This window comes from Vipera berus (assembly GCF_964194415.1).
Source record: "Vipera berus genome assembly, chromosome: 5".
NCBI classification, from domain to species: Eukaryota; Metazoa; Chordata; class Lepidosauria; order Squamata; family Viperidae; genus Vipera; species Vipera berus.
This window is the reverse complement of record NC_138207.1, coordinates 1,507,138-1,521,284: the sequence shown is the minus strand read 5'-3', so window position 1 is coordinate 1,521,284 and position 14,147 is coordinate 1,507,138. Positions and strand designations below refer to the sequence as shown.

The following is a 14,147-nucleotide window of genomic DNA, read 5'->3' as shown; positions in this document are numbered from 1 at the left end:
GTTTCCCAGGGCGGGTGGACAATTAAACCCCTTTATAGTCAGCCTCTGAGAACAATCTTTGAGCTGCCTAAAACCGCAGCTCTTGGGGGGGGGGCTTGATGACCAGCCTGGGGGTCCCTTCTCTATCTCGGGGCCAGAGAAGTCGGGACAATGATAGAGAAAGCCTAGGCCAGGGGTAAACAACCTTGGCTCTTTTATGACTGGTGGACTTCAACTCCCAGAATTCCTGAGCCAGCATGGGGGAACTATGGCCCCTTCATAACTTCTGGACTTCAACTCCCAGAATTCCTGAGCCAGCATGGGGGAACTATGGCCTCTTCATGGTTTGTGGACTTCAACTCCAAGAATTCCTGAGCCAGCATAGGGGAACTATGGCCCCTTCATGACTGGTGGACTTCAACTCCCAGAATTCCTGAGCCAGCATGGGGGAACTATGGTCCCTTCATAACTTCCGAACTTCAACTCCCAGAATTCCAGCCATGCTGAGGGAAAAGGGAGAGGTTTCCAAGCTGAGCCCTGCTGGCTCAGGAATTCTGGGAGTTGAAGTCCACGAGTCATGAAGGGGCCAAGGCTGCCTACCCCTGGCCTAGGATATGTAGTCCTTGACTTATGACCAATTATTTAGCGATCGTTCAAAGTTACAACAGCATTGGGGAGGAAAAAAAGGACATCAGCGCAGTCCTGGGACTTAGGACCATCAAAGCGACCCCCTAAAATTATGTTTTCAAAATTGGGGCGTTTGGCAAAACTGGAGTGTATTGACGATGGTTGCGGCATCAGATGGTCTCCACCGGTGGCTTTCCTAGCTGGCCTCCGACAAGCCAAGTCTCAATGAGGGCACAGGGATTCGTTTCATGATCCCATGGATTGTGAGAGGGACCTCGGAGTCCTCGTGGACGATCACTTGACTATGAGCCAGCTCTGTGCAGCAGCAGCCAAAAAAGCTAACACAATCCTGGTTTGTATAAACAGAGGCGTAGAATCAAGATCACACAAAGTATTAGTACCGCTTTGTAAAACCCTAGTGAGGCCACACCTGGAATACTGCAGCCAGGTTTGGTCACCATACCACAAAAAAGATGTTGAGAGTTTGGAAAAAATTCAGAGAAGAGCAACTAAGATGATCCAAGGCCCGGAGACCGAAACATACGAAGAACGGCTGCGGGACTTGGGTTGGGCTGGTCTAGAGAAAAGAAGAAAAAGTTTCATTTAGCATTTGAATGAGTATTAGATTTGGAAGATTTGTTATTATTTAGTTATTTTTAAGGAGAGTTAAAGTGCGATAGGACTTAAAGTGTTATTATAGTTAGTTTGCATATTATAGTTTAAGATTGTTACCGTCAATACCCTGTGTTTGCTCTGGGAAGTCGGGGGGGGGGGAGGGAGGGGAAATAGGGGGGGGCGGATGGGTTTTTATGTTTTTTATGTTTAAAAAGTATCTGTAAAACTCTTTAATTAAAAAAAAAGAAATAGGGGAGACATGATAGCAGTTATTCCAGTATCTGAGGGGCTGCCCCAAAGAAGAGGGAGTCAAGCTATTCTCCGAAGCGCCTGAAGGCAGGACCAGAAACAACAGTTGGAAACTGACCAAGGAGAGAAGCAACCTGGAATTAAGGAGAAACTTCCTGACAGTGAGGACAATCAACCAGTGGAACAGCTTGCCACCAGAAATCGTGGGCGCTCCATCACTGGAAATTTTTAAGAAGAGACTAGACAGTCACCGGGGTGTGTGTGTGTGTGCCACGTGATCCCCTTTTGCGACCTTCTGGCAAGCAAAATCAACGGAGAAGCCAGATTCACTTAAGGACTAACTTAACCACTGCCGTGATTCGCTTAACAACCGGGCCAAAAAAGGTCATAAAACGGGGCAAAATTCACTTGATGAATGTCTCACTTAGCAAAGAGACATTTTGGCCTTGATTGTGGCCGTAAGTCAGGGGACTAACTGTATCACTCACTCCGGTGATCAGCCGGATGTCCGGGCCGCCTCTGGTTCGGCTGGGTCTGTGTGGAAACCTATTGTATCTTTCGATCGGTCCCTACTTTCCTCCCAGGAGGGAAGACGGATTAGCTCGTTAGGCTGAAGGGCATCGTCCATTAAAATTCAAATCTCCGCCATCTATTAGCCCAACGCAGCTAAATCCCCGTTGGAAATAAATTTCCAGATGACAGCTCGTTTATGCCGCTAATAAAACTCTTTATCAGGAGTGGCGTCAAGCCTCTTTCTCCTGCGCCCCCCACCCAGAGATGGAGGAGGATGTGACAGGCAGAAGCTTGCCACTCACCGGGGACAGCATCAATGACAGCGCCAATCTAAGGGGCTGCCCCAGAGAAGGGACAGGGGGGCGGGTTCTGCCTATTCCCCAAAGCAACTCAAGGCAGGACAAGAAGCGACGGATGGAAACTCATCAAGGAGAGAAGCAACCTGGAATTAAGGAGAAACTTCCTGGCAGTGAGGACAATTAACCAGTGGAACAGCTTGCCACCAGAAGTTGTGGCTGCATCATCACTGGAGGTTTTTAAGAAGAGACTGGACTGTCACTCGTCTGAAATTTTATAGGGTCTCCTGCTACGGGCAGGGGGTTGGACTAGAAGACCTCCAAGGTCCCTTACAACTATATTCCAGTGAAAAGAAGGACGAGGGGGTGACATGATAGCAGTCTTCCAGTATCTGAGGGGCTGCCCCAAAGAAGAGGGGGTCAAGCTATTCTCCAAAGCAGCTGAAGGCAGGACAAGAAGCAACGGATGGAAACTCATCAAGGAGAGAAGCAACCTGGAACTAAGGAGAAACCTCCTGACAGTGAGGACAATTAACCAGTGGAACTCCTTGCCTCCAGAAGCTGTGAATGCTCCAACACTGGAAGTTTTTAAGAAGAGACTGGACAGCCATTTGTCTGAAATGGTATAGGGTTTCCTGCCTTAGCAGGGGGTTGGACTAGAACACCTTCAAGGTCCCTTACAACTATTTTCCAGTGAAAAGAAGGAGTAGGGGTGACATGATAGCAGTCTTCCAGTATCTGAGGGGCTGCCCCAAAGAAGAGGGAGTCAAGCTATTCTCCAAAGCACCTGAAGGCAGGACAAGAAGCAACGGATGGACACTCATCAAGGAGAGAAGCAACCTGGAACTAAGGAGGAATTTCCTGACAGTGAGGACAATTAACCAGTGGAACTACTTGCCACCAGAAGTTGTGAGTGCTCTGACGCTGGAGGTTTTCAAGAAGAGACTGGACAGCCCCTTGTCTGGAGTGGTCTAGGGTCTCCTGCTTCAGCAGGGGGTGGGACACTACAACTGTCACAAGTACATGCCTGTTGCCAAGCTTACGGCCATTGCGGCATTCCCCCGGTCACGTGATCAAAATTTGGATGCTCGGCGACTGGTTCTCATTGATGATGGTCGCAGTGTCCCCGGGGTGTCCTGATCCCCTTTTGCACCCTTGCGACCAGCCACGTCAATGGGGAAGCCAGGTTGACTTAACAGCTATGTAGCTAACTTCAGGACTCCAGCGATCCACTTAACAACTGTGGCAAGGAAAGTTGTAAAACGGAGCAAAACTCACTTAACAACCGTCTTGCTCAGCCGTGGAAATCTCAGTCTCCAGTGGCGTAGCGTGGGGGGTGCAGGGGGGGCGGGCCGCACCGGGCGCAACATCTGGGGGGGGCGCGCTCGCACTGAGCTGCTCAGGGAGCCCCAAGGGCTGCACAGAGTCGGCTTGGCTCCGCTCTCGAGCTGCTCTTTCTTGCAAAGCGAAACGAGTCCGGCAGGTGAGATGGGCGGCCACATAAACTGAATAAAATAAATAGAAGCACCCAACTCTCCGCCCAGGCTCAGGCCAACCGCAAGCGCCCCGCAGGCGCCCCGGCAGGCTTGGCCGAGCAAAGACGGACCCGCCGGCCGGCTGGCCTAGCTTCATGCGCATGCCTGGCTTTATTTAGCGGGGCTCACGTGCGAGCTTGAATGCAGCGGCTCTTGCAGGTCGGAGCCCCGCCCAGCCGCCCTCGAGAGGGACCCGGAAGCATCCCTCATGCGCGCGACTCTTCTTGGAAAGTCTACGCCGCTGCGGGGCGCGTCTTTTCGGCGGTGCCATGACGTCACCGGGTTAGGGGGCGCAAATTGCCCCGGGTGCTGACAACCCACGCTACGCCACTGTCAGTCTCTGTTGTTGTTGCTGTGAGTTGAGGACTCCCTTGTATTCTGTTTTCACAAAGTTGTGTAATTGTTTGAATCTGGAGGCCCTACTTGGCTTCCTGCCTCCTGCTAGCCGACATGAAACCGATCAGAGTTTAATCAGAATATAAGCTTCTTGTTACCTGGGGGTTCCGCACGCCATTCAGTCTTTACCTAATCCGCTTCGTCTGGTTGTCTGAAATACCAGTTGCTCCGCCCTTCTGTAGATTTACACACACGTCTTTTTGCCCTCCTCTCTCTGTTCCAGGAGTGCCACCTCATGAAATATGACTATCCTGATCGGATCCCCAATGGCCTCAACCTGACTTTTGGCATTGTCCTAGAAGCATACGAGGGCGAGTACACCTGTGTGGCGAGTTACCGAGAGAACAGCCGGGATTTTTCTCTGACGCGGACGATGAGAGTCAAGGTGGTAGGTAAGGAAAGTGCAGGGCAGGGGTCCCCGAACCTGGCCACTTTTAAGGCTTGTGGGCTTCAACTCTCAGCATTCCTGGACAGCAATGCATTCTTTTTTTTTTATGTGTATCCTCATTGTGTATCCTTATTCTCTTGTAATCCCTTCCTCTGCAATCTCTCCACTCTAGCGGATGGGAGAAAGAAAGAAAAAATCAGGCTAGGGCAGGGGTAGGCAACCTGGGCTCTTTTATGACTCATGGACTTCAACTCCCAGAATTCCTGAGCCAGCCTTGCTGAGGGGGAAAGGGAGAGTTTCCAAGCTGAGCCATGCAGGCTCAGGAATTCTGGGAGTTGAAGTCTGCAAGCCATGAAGGGGGCCATAGTTCCCCCATGCTGGCTCAGGAATTCTGGGAGTTGAAGTCCACGAGTCATAGTGTTTAGTGTTTCTTATTATTTTTATTGTTCGATCTGTATACCTTCCTTCCTCTGTACACCGCCCCGAGTCCCTCGGGAGAAGGGCGGTTTATAAAAACTAATAAATAAATAAATAAATAAATAAAAGAGCCAAGGTTGCCTACCCCTGGGCTAGGGAATTTTGGGAGTTGAAGTCCTCCCATCCTCAAGAAGCCAAGGCTTGAGACACCTGATCCGGGGGAAAGGCAAGGGGTGGGTTGCGGTGGAGGTGGGGGTGAGGGGCCACTGCTTAAGGCTCAGCCTTGCTCCAGGTCAGCCTCAGCTTCTCTCCAGCCTGACAGCGAGAGGCTGGGGTTCCCATAACTTGACCATTAGAAGCAAATAACTAAAGAACAGAGTTGGAAGGGACCTTGGAGGTCATCTAGTCCAACCCCTTGCTCAGGCAAGAAACCCTGCCTAGACCATTTCAGACAAATGGCTGTCTAATAATAATAATAAACCTTTATTGTCAAAGTACAACATGTGTACATTGAGATTAGCTGAGCCTCCCCCCGTGCTCTCTCCCCCCAACACACAGTGACAACAAACCCTCCCTCCTACCACACCATGTGAACCAACAACACCACACACCGGCCTCCCAAGTCAATCCTGCATAAGATTATGTCCCGTTTAAAAGCCTAGCAGCCCACGGATAAAAGCTATTTTTCAGTCTGTTGGTACGGCTGGCTATATTCCTGTATCTCCTACCGGATGGTAGGAGAGTAAAGAGACACCGTCCAGGGTGTGAGTCATCCCTGAGAATCTTCCTCACTCTTCCAAGGCAGCGAGCCCTGGCGAGGTCATCCAGTGGTGTCAGGGAACAGCCCACAATGTCTTGTGCTGTGCTCACTACCCTCTGTAATACTTTCCTATCCGCGGCTGTCAGACCAGCATACCAAACCACAATACCATACGAGAGGACGCTCTCTATGGTAGACCGGTAAAAGAGGGTCATTAGCTGTTGTTCTACCCTGTTCTTCCGCAAGATCCTAAGAAAGTGAAGCCTCTGTTGGGCCTTTCTAGCCACCTTGGTTGTGTTAACTTTCCAGGTCAGATCTTCACAGAGGTAGACTCCCAGAAATTTAAAGGAGGAAACTCTCTCTACACAGTCCTCCCCGATGTAAAGTGGGGCAGGTTCCTCCTTTTTTCTCCGGAAGTCTAACACCATCTCTTTCGTCTTGCCGATGTTTAGGTGCAAGTTGTTGTTACTACACCATATGGATAGTTTTTGTACCTCCGCCCTATATGCTGTCTCATCCCCACCTGTAATAAGACCCACCACAGTTGTATCATCTGCGAACTTGATTATCGCGGTCAGATGATACACAATCATAAGTGTATAAAGTGTACAGGTACGGGCTAAGCACACAGCCCTGTGGCGTGCCGGTGCAAAGCTTCAGGGGGGTGGACAAAGCAGAGCTGACCCTCACTGTTTGTAACCGGTCCCTAAGAAAGTCTTGAATCCAATCGCAGATGGCGGGGGAGAATTTCAAGTCAGTCAGCTTCTCGATGAGAATGCTCGGCAAAATGGTGTTGAAAGCCGAGCTGTAGTCAACAAAAAGCATCCTGACGTAACTTCCAGGTTTCTCCAGATGACTTGCTACAGAGTGTAAAACAGTAGCTATGGCATCGTCTGTCGACCTATTTCCCCTGTAGGCAAATTGATGTTTATCAAAGTCCAGTGGGAGGCATGTCCTAAGAATGTGTTGGAGCATTCACAGCTTCTGGAAGCAGTTTCTTGGCCTTCCACCTTTAATTTTTATCCATTTATTATTATTTTTATGACACCCTATAATGCGACTCTGGGCAGTTTTAAATCTCTCCCCTGGCACAATTGTTTGTTTGTTCTTATTCTGCCTTTGGGTTGGCCTAGATTAGAAGACCTCCAAGGTCCCTTCCGGCCTTAGGATTCTATGATCTTGGGCAGAGGTCTTCAAACTTGGCCCTTTTATGACTTGTGGACTTCAACTACCAGAATTCCTCAGCCAAGGAATTCTGGGAGTTGAAGTCCACAAGTCATAAAAGGACCAAGTTTCAAAACCCCTGATCTTGGGCATCGGGTTGGAATAGTAGAAGACCTCCAAAGTCCCTTCCAGCCCTAGAATTCTATGATTCCATGATCTTGGGCAGCAGGTTTGACTGGAAGACCTCCAAGGTCCCTCCCAACACTGTTATTCTGCTATTCATGCTTCAGGCAGGACTAGAACTCATGACCCACTCCCACCCCCACGCGCCTGCCTTCTCAACTGGTGCTTTAAGTCAGGGGTAGGCAACCTCGGCTCTTTTATGACTCATGGAGTCATAAAAGCAGAGCTGACTCAGGAATTCTGGGAGTTGAAGTCCACGAGTCATAAAAGAGCCGAGGTTTTCCTACCCCTGCTTTAAGTAATAGGAGAAGAAAACTCTTTGCCTTTTATTGGCTGAAGCGGGTGGGGAAACTGGGACCCATAAGCCAGGATCTTGAACTATCACCGATGCTTTGCACCTTGTTGAAAGCGTGAAAACAGCTGTTGTGTTTTCCTGGGTGTGCAGTTTGCCTGCTTGCCTTCCTGGCAAGCCGTGTTCTAACAGGTGCCTCATTTGCTGGCGTGATTTGCAAAGGTGCTCTGCTTTGGGTTGTCTTGGGGAGGTGTTGGACATCCCATCTGGACACAGAAATTGAACTTCCCCTTCATCCGGGCAAAGCAGACAGCCTCAGGAACATGGGCCATGTGATCCTGATGGTTGTAGACCACCTTTTTTTTTTTTTTTGCAGAAACACAATCCACTGTGAGTCACCCGAGACACACCCAGTCAGCCTCGCTCTGGCTTTCCCCTGCTTTCAAATCCTGACTCGATTCGATTTGAGCTGCTACGCCTTTGTTGCCAGCCTCCCTGCCCGCTTCCCCATCCTGGTGCCCTCCGGCTCCCTCCACATCTGGAGCCTCCCAGCTGGCAGAAAAGTTGCTTGCGTCTGGGGGTGTCGTGGCAACGTCGCAATCCTCGGTTGCTATGCTGCCCTGCAGAAATATTTCGCATCAGGCAGTTTAAAAAGCTCAGCCCCCTTGAATGGATGCTTACAAAACACAGTTTTTGTGTGTGTGTGTGTGTGTGTGTGTGTGTGTATATATATATATATATATATATGTGTGTGTGTGTGTGTGTGTGTGTGTGTGTGTGTGTAAATTACTAACAAAGAATTAAAGGGAAACTGAGATGCATTTCTGACTCCTTAGTCGTCCTCAGTCAGCTATACCCTTCTGAGATTCGAACCTGGGCTGATTGCATACAAGGCAGTGTTATCAGCCCAGGTTCGAATCTCAGAAGGGTATAGCTGACTGAGGACGACTAAGGAGTCAGAAATGCATCTCAGTTTCCCTTTAATTCTTTGTTAGTAATTTGCACAAATATATGAATTGTCCGGTGTGACTACTGCCTGTTTGATAGCCTTCAAGATAGGCTGAAAACAGGAAATAAAGATTTGCCCCATGTTTGGGGCCTAGCAAGGTAATCTAAATAGTTAACATTTGAAACATATATATATATATATATATATATATATATATATATATATATATATATATATATATATATATATATATATATATATAATTTTTATAACCACATGAATTAGAGAGGCATCTGTCGGAGACATTTGCACACATGTTTCCTGGCTTGATCTACATTTTTTTTCCTTCTCATCTCTTTGGTAACGGTTCGCCCCTCTCTTCCTCAAGGCCATCCTCTCCGTTCTCTGCCCGTTGGGTGCCAAGGAGCCAATAAAAGAACTGGCAACCTTGGGAAATTGGGCGTCTGACGTTGCACCGAGGTCCCTGCTTTGATTTTTCTGCAAGCCCCGTAGTAGCAAAGATGCACACAGCCTGCAGCAACCTCCGGGCCCTTGGTATTTGGACAGTTCTTATCCTCTTTGGATTGCAGTTGTGTAGGGGGGCTGGTGTGGAGAACGTGCTGAGGCAGGAAGGTCCAGTGGTAGGAGAACGTGGCTGGACGTGGTCCTTCAGTTGAGTTGAGGTGTAGGATCTGCCCGGTGACTAGAATTCCTGGAGTTCTGTCTAAAGCTATGGATGCGCCCAGGAAACAGTGAACAGAGATACGGAAAGATGTGTATCCCATCTTTTAACTCATCCAGTGTCCAGATGTGTTCAACCGCTGGATCTAAAGCAGTGTTTCTCAAGATTGGCTGCTTGAAGATGGGTGGACTTCCACTCTTAGAATTCCCCAGGTTTTTTTTTTCCTCCTATTCCCCTAGAGCGGAGAGACTGCAGAGGAAGAGATGACAAGAGAGTCAGCAGGCCACAATGGGGATACACGTCAACAGGAATGCAGGGAATTATGGGAATTGAAGTCCACACATGTTGGCTTGGGGACTCTGGGTGATGAAGTTCACCCTTGCTGGCTGAGGGATTCTGGCAGTTGAAGTCCACCGATCTTAAGCTGCTAAGCTTGAGAGAAATACTGTCCTAAAGATTAAAGTATAGAAGGCCCCAAAGAAATTGGGGAGTTGTGGAGGGATAGGGTTAGGGTTCCAGACAGATGTTGAGGATGAGAGGCAATGCAGTCCAGGGAAGAGAGAAAGAGAGAAGCAGTTGGAGGTATGAAAGAGAAGAAATAGCCAAGAGGAGAAGAGATGCAAAGCACCTGGATATCTGACTGGAGAAAACCCAACTCCTAGAGCAGAGAGGCTGCAGAGGAAGGGATGACAAGAGAACAAGCAACCCACAATGAGCCTACATGTCAAAAGGAACGCAGGAGTGCCAGGGAATTCTGGGAGGTGAAGTCTACCCAAGGTTGAGATACGCTGATCTAAAGACTGAGCAGATAATGGAGGCTACAGGACGAAAGGAATTCCACGCACCTCTTTTGTTGACTTTATTTTATTTTATTTTTAACTCGGTCTCCAGGATTACCAGAAAAATCAACGCCCCCCGTGATCATCTCCCCAACAAAGCGGATCGTCTACGAACTCAAGCCAGGTAATGGTCCAGCCGTGGCCCACCTGTTCATCAGATTCAAATTCAATTCGATTTCAGCTCAGGATATTGCTGGAAGGGACCCTGGAGGTCTTCTAGTCCAACCATTTCCTAGCTCTCCAGGTCAGCCTCTGCCTTATAAAGGAGGGGGTGTCTTTCCTAAAATCTTAGGATGCTTCTGCAGATTTAGGGACCTCATCCTTCCATCAGGATCCTTCCACCCTCTCTCTTCCAACTGTTGCCCCCTCCCCCCCCCAGCAATTCCTGTTTTTCTCAGGCCCCGGCTGGCGTTGTTGCGAGACTCAGTCTAGAATCCGTGGCGGCAGAAACGCAGGCCTCTCGCCCCTGTGTTCGTCTAGCACACAGGTCTGCAACCCGCGGCTCCCAGTCTTCTGCCATGTGCAGTCAAAAGAAAAAGGGACTAAAAAAGTTCAACCAATCAATTCAAATATGCAGGGTAGGTGCATAGCTCGCCTTGGCTCCTCTTCAGTCAAACCCTGTTCTGCACATGCGCGCATGTACGCACATGCGCACACATTTTTGCGGCTCCCAGTTTTTCCTTTTGTGAGGGAACCGGTTCCGAGTGGCTCTTTCACTGTTTCAGGTTGCTGACCCCTGGTCTAGCATTATTTTATTTCTTTTATTTACTTTATTAAATGTATAGGCTGCCCCCCCTCCCCCCCAACCAATATGGTGACTGACTCCTATCTTGCATTGACGGGAACGGACACTTTGATACCGTAGCTTCTTCCGTGGTGGTTTAATTGCTTTTGAGCCTGGCTTAAGTCACGTGGCTGCAAACCACACCCTGGGCTTTGCATCCCGTCAAATCCAGGACCTCAAGCAGTCCTCGGCTGACGGCTATTTGTTTAGCGACCGTTCGAAGTCACAGTCGCGTAGAATTTCTCACATTTGCAACCGTGGCACGTGTCCCTCTACTCACGTGGTCAAAATCCGGACGCTTGGAAACTGACTCGTACTTGCGACGGCTGCAGCGTCCCGGGAGGTCACGTGACCATCCCCTTTTGCGAACTTCTGACAAGCACGGTCAATGGGGGGAAGCCATATTCACTTAACGAGCGTGTTACTAACATAGCAACTGCAGGGCTCCACTTAACAACCGGGCACAGGAGGTCGTAAATCTCACCCAAAAGTGTTTCACTTAACAGCAATATAAATTTTGGGCTCAACTGTGTTCGTAAGTCGAGGACTACCTGTATCCCAAACTGGGCAGAACCCGCTCTTTCCCCCCCCAGCCCCCTTTTTTTTATTAAAAAGTTTTAGAATAAATTTTAGCTTTAACAAACAACAAAAACAAAACAAAAAAAGGGGGGAAAAAGAAACCCCCCCCAGCCCCCTTCCCTCCCACCCTCCCCAACCCCACCCTCCCTTTCCCCTCCCCCCCCCCCACTTCCCAGAGCAGAATACAGGGTATAAAAATACAAACAATCATAATCTAGCTTACACAAACAATCCTGAACTATATAGACTATCGAACTTTAACTCATATAGATAAACTCCAAACATATATAATATCATATCAATAATTATTCTAAAACAATATAATACTTTTCAATCTACCCAATAAAAACAATCACAAATAAAACAATTTATATCAATTGTCTAAAGCTGTTCTTCTTCCCAACTAAGCTTTAAATTCATATTATCCTGATATATTATACAAATTAAAATACCATAGATTACCATAGCTGACTCAGGAATTCTGGGAGTTGAAGTCCATGAGTCATAAAAGAGCCGAGGTTGCCTACCCCTGGTCTAGTTTAATGAAGAGAAAGACTTGGGGTGACATGATAGCAGTATTCCAGTATTTGAGGGGGCTGTCACAAAGAAGCGGGGGAGCCAAGCTATTCCCCAAAGCCCCTGAAGGCAGGAGAAGAAGCAACGGATGGAAACTCATCAAGGAGAGAAGCAACCTGGAACTAAAGAGGAATTTCTTGGGCGTTAGAACAGTTGCAGGAATTGGGTATGTCCAGTTTAGTAAAGAGAAGGACGAGGGGAGACATGATAGCCAATGTTCCAATCTCTCAGGGGCTGCCCCAAAGAAGAGGGAGTCAAGCTATTCTCCAAAGTGCCTGAAGGCAGGACAAGAAACCAATCAAGGAGAGAAGCAACCTGGAGTTAAGGAGAAATTTCCTGACAGTGAGGACAATTAACCAGTGGAACTCCTTGCCTCCAGAAATTGTGGCTGCTCCCTCACTGTAGGCTTTTAAGAAGAGGCTGGACAGCCACTTGTCTGAAGTGGTGTAGGGCCGTGGTGGCGAACCTATGGCACGGGTGCCACAGGTGGCACACAGAGTCCTCTCTGTGGGTTCACGCACCGTCGCCCCAGTCCTAGGCCTTCAAATAGGTTTTATAAAACCTTTTAGTTTTAGGCCTCCGCCGCCGTGTACAAAAAAAAAGGTTCAATCAATCAATCAATTTCAACTTCTTGCGGGAAAATAAAGATCTCACAAAGTTGGAATTGATTGATTGAACATTTTAGTCCCACCCAGTCTGCCGTTACCGCTGCAGCCACGCCCACCCAATGGGCCATGCCCACCCGGCACCTGTCTGTACATAAGTGGATTTGGGATTGCAGTTTGGGCACTCGGTCTCTAAAAGGTTCGCCATCACTGGTGTAGGGTCTCCTGCTTGAGCAGGGGGCTGGACTAGAAGACCTCCAAGGGTCCCTTCCAGCTTCCATCCCGATTGATTGATCTCCAGGAACCTCTGAAGCTGATGGTGCAGCAAACTCCCTTCGTTGGGTGCCTGGGTCGGGAATGGGATGGGGTCACCCCAAGCTCCTCGGAGATGCCAGGCTGGTCCAGGAGGTGGTCCCGATTCCAGGTGGGCCTTACGAGGGATAACCTTCCCATTCTTTCTCCTGCTAGGTGAACAACTGTTTCTCCATTGTGAGGTGATGTTCACGTTCCTGGAGGACTCTCCCCAGGAGGTCTGGTGGGGCATTGATGGAAAACACTCGGATGACGTCACCGACCTCAAGTTCAACGTGACCCACACGTAAGAGACAAGGACTCTCCGCTCGTCTAAGCGGGGAAGGTCTTGACTTTCTCTAGGCCAGGGGTGGGCCACCTTGGCTCTTTGATGACTGGTGGACTTCAACTCCCAGAATTCCTGAGCCAGCACGGGGGAACTATGGCCTCTTCATGGTTTGTGGACTTCAACTCCAAGTATTCCTCAGCCAGCATAGGGGAACTATGGCCCCTTCATGACTCATGGACTTCAACTCCCAGAATTCCTCAGCGGAGGGGAAAGGGAGAGGTTTCCAAGCTGAGCCATGCTGGCTGAGGAATTCTGGGAGTTGAAGTCCATGAGTCATGATGGCTATTTTATGACTGGTGGACTTCAACTCCCAGAATTCCTCAGCCAGCATGGCTCAGCTTGGAAACTCTCCCTTTCCCCTCAGTGTGGCTGGCTCAGGAATTCTGGGAGTTGAAGTCCACCAGTCATAAAATAGCCAAGGGTTGCCTACCCCTGGCCTAGGCCGCTTTATGACTCGTGGACTTCAACTCCCAGAATTCCTGAGCCAGCCACACTGAGGGGAAAGGGAGAGTTTCCAAGCTGAGCCATGCTGGCTGAGGAATTCTGGGAGTTGAAGTCCATGAGTCATGATGGGGCCATAGTTTCCCCACACTGGCTGAGGAATTCTGGGAGTTGAAGTCCACCAGTCATGAAGGGGCCATAGTTCCCCCATGCTGGCTGAGGAATTCTGGGAGTTGAAGTCCGCAAGTCATGAAGGGGCCATAGATCCCCCATGCTGGCTCAGGAATTCTGGGAGTTGAAGTCCACCAGTCATAAAGGGGCCTTAGTTCCCCCACGCTGGCTGAGGAATTCTGGGAGTTGAAGTCCACGAGTCATGAAGGGGCCATAGTTCCCCCACGCTGGCTCAAGAATTCTGGGAGTTGAAGTCCACAAGTCATAAAAGAGCGGTTGTTAAGTGACCCTTCTGGTCATTAAGCAAATCTAGCTTCCCCCATTGACTTTGCTTGTCTGAAACTGGTTGGGAAGGTTATAAATGGTGATGACGTGACCCCGGGGATGCAGCAAACATCATAAATACGAGTCAGTTGCCAAGCGATCGTCTGACTATGGGGACCCCGCAACAGTCATTAAGTGTGAAA

At 49.1% G+C, this 14,147-nt stretch overlaps 1 protein-coding gene across 2 annotated transcripts in view; it reads left to right on the top strand.

Annotated features, from left to right (window-relative positions):
* Positions 1-14,147, top strand: part of IL1RAP (interleukin 1 receptor accessory protein) — a gene marked incomplete at its 3' end in the record, with an annotated part of 92,413 nt that overhangs the window by 50,330 nt on the left and 27,936 nt on the right. For both annotated transcript variants that reach the window (XM_081329449.1, XM_081329450.1), the window contains 3 exons: positions 4,434-4,602; positions 9,937-10,008; positions 12,897-13,026. In XM_081329449.1, the coding sequence (XP_081185575.1) occupies positions 4,434-4,602; positions 9,937-10,008; positions 12,897-13,026 (371 nt within the window). The remainder of the gene's footprint in view (positions 1-4,433; positions 4,603-9,936; positions 10,009-12,896; positions 13,027-14,147) is intronic.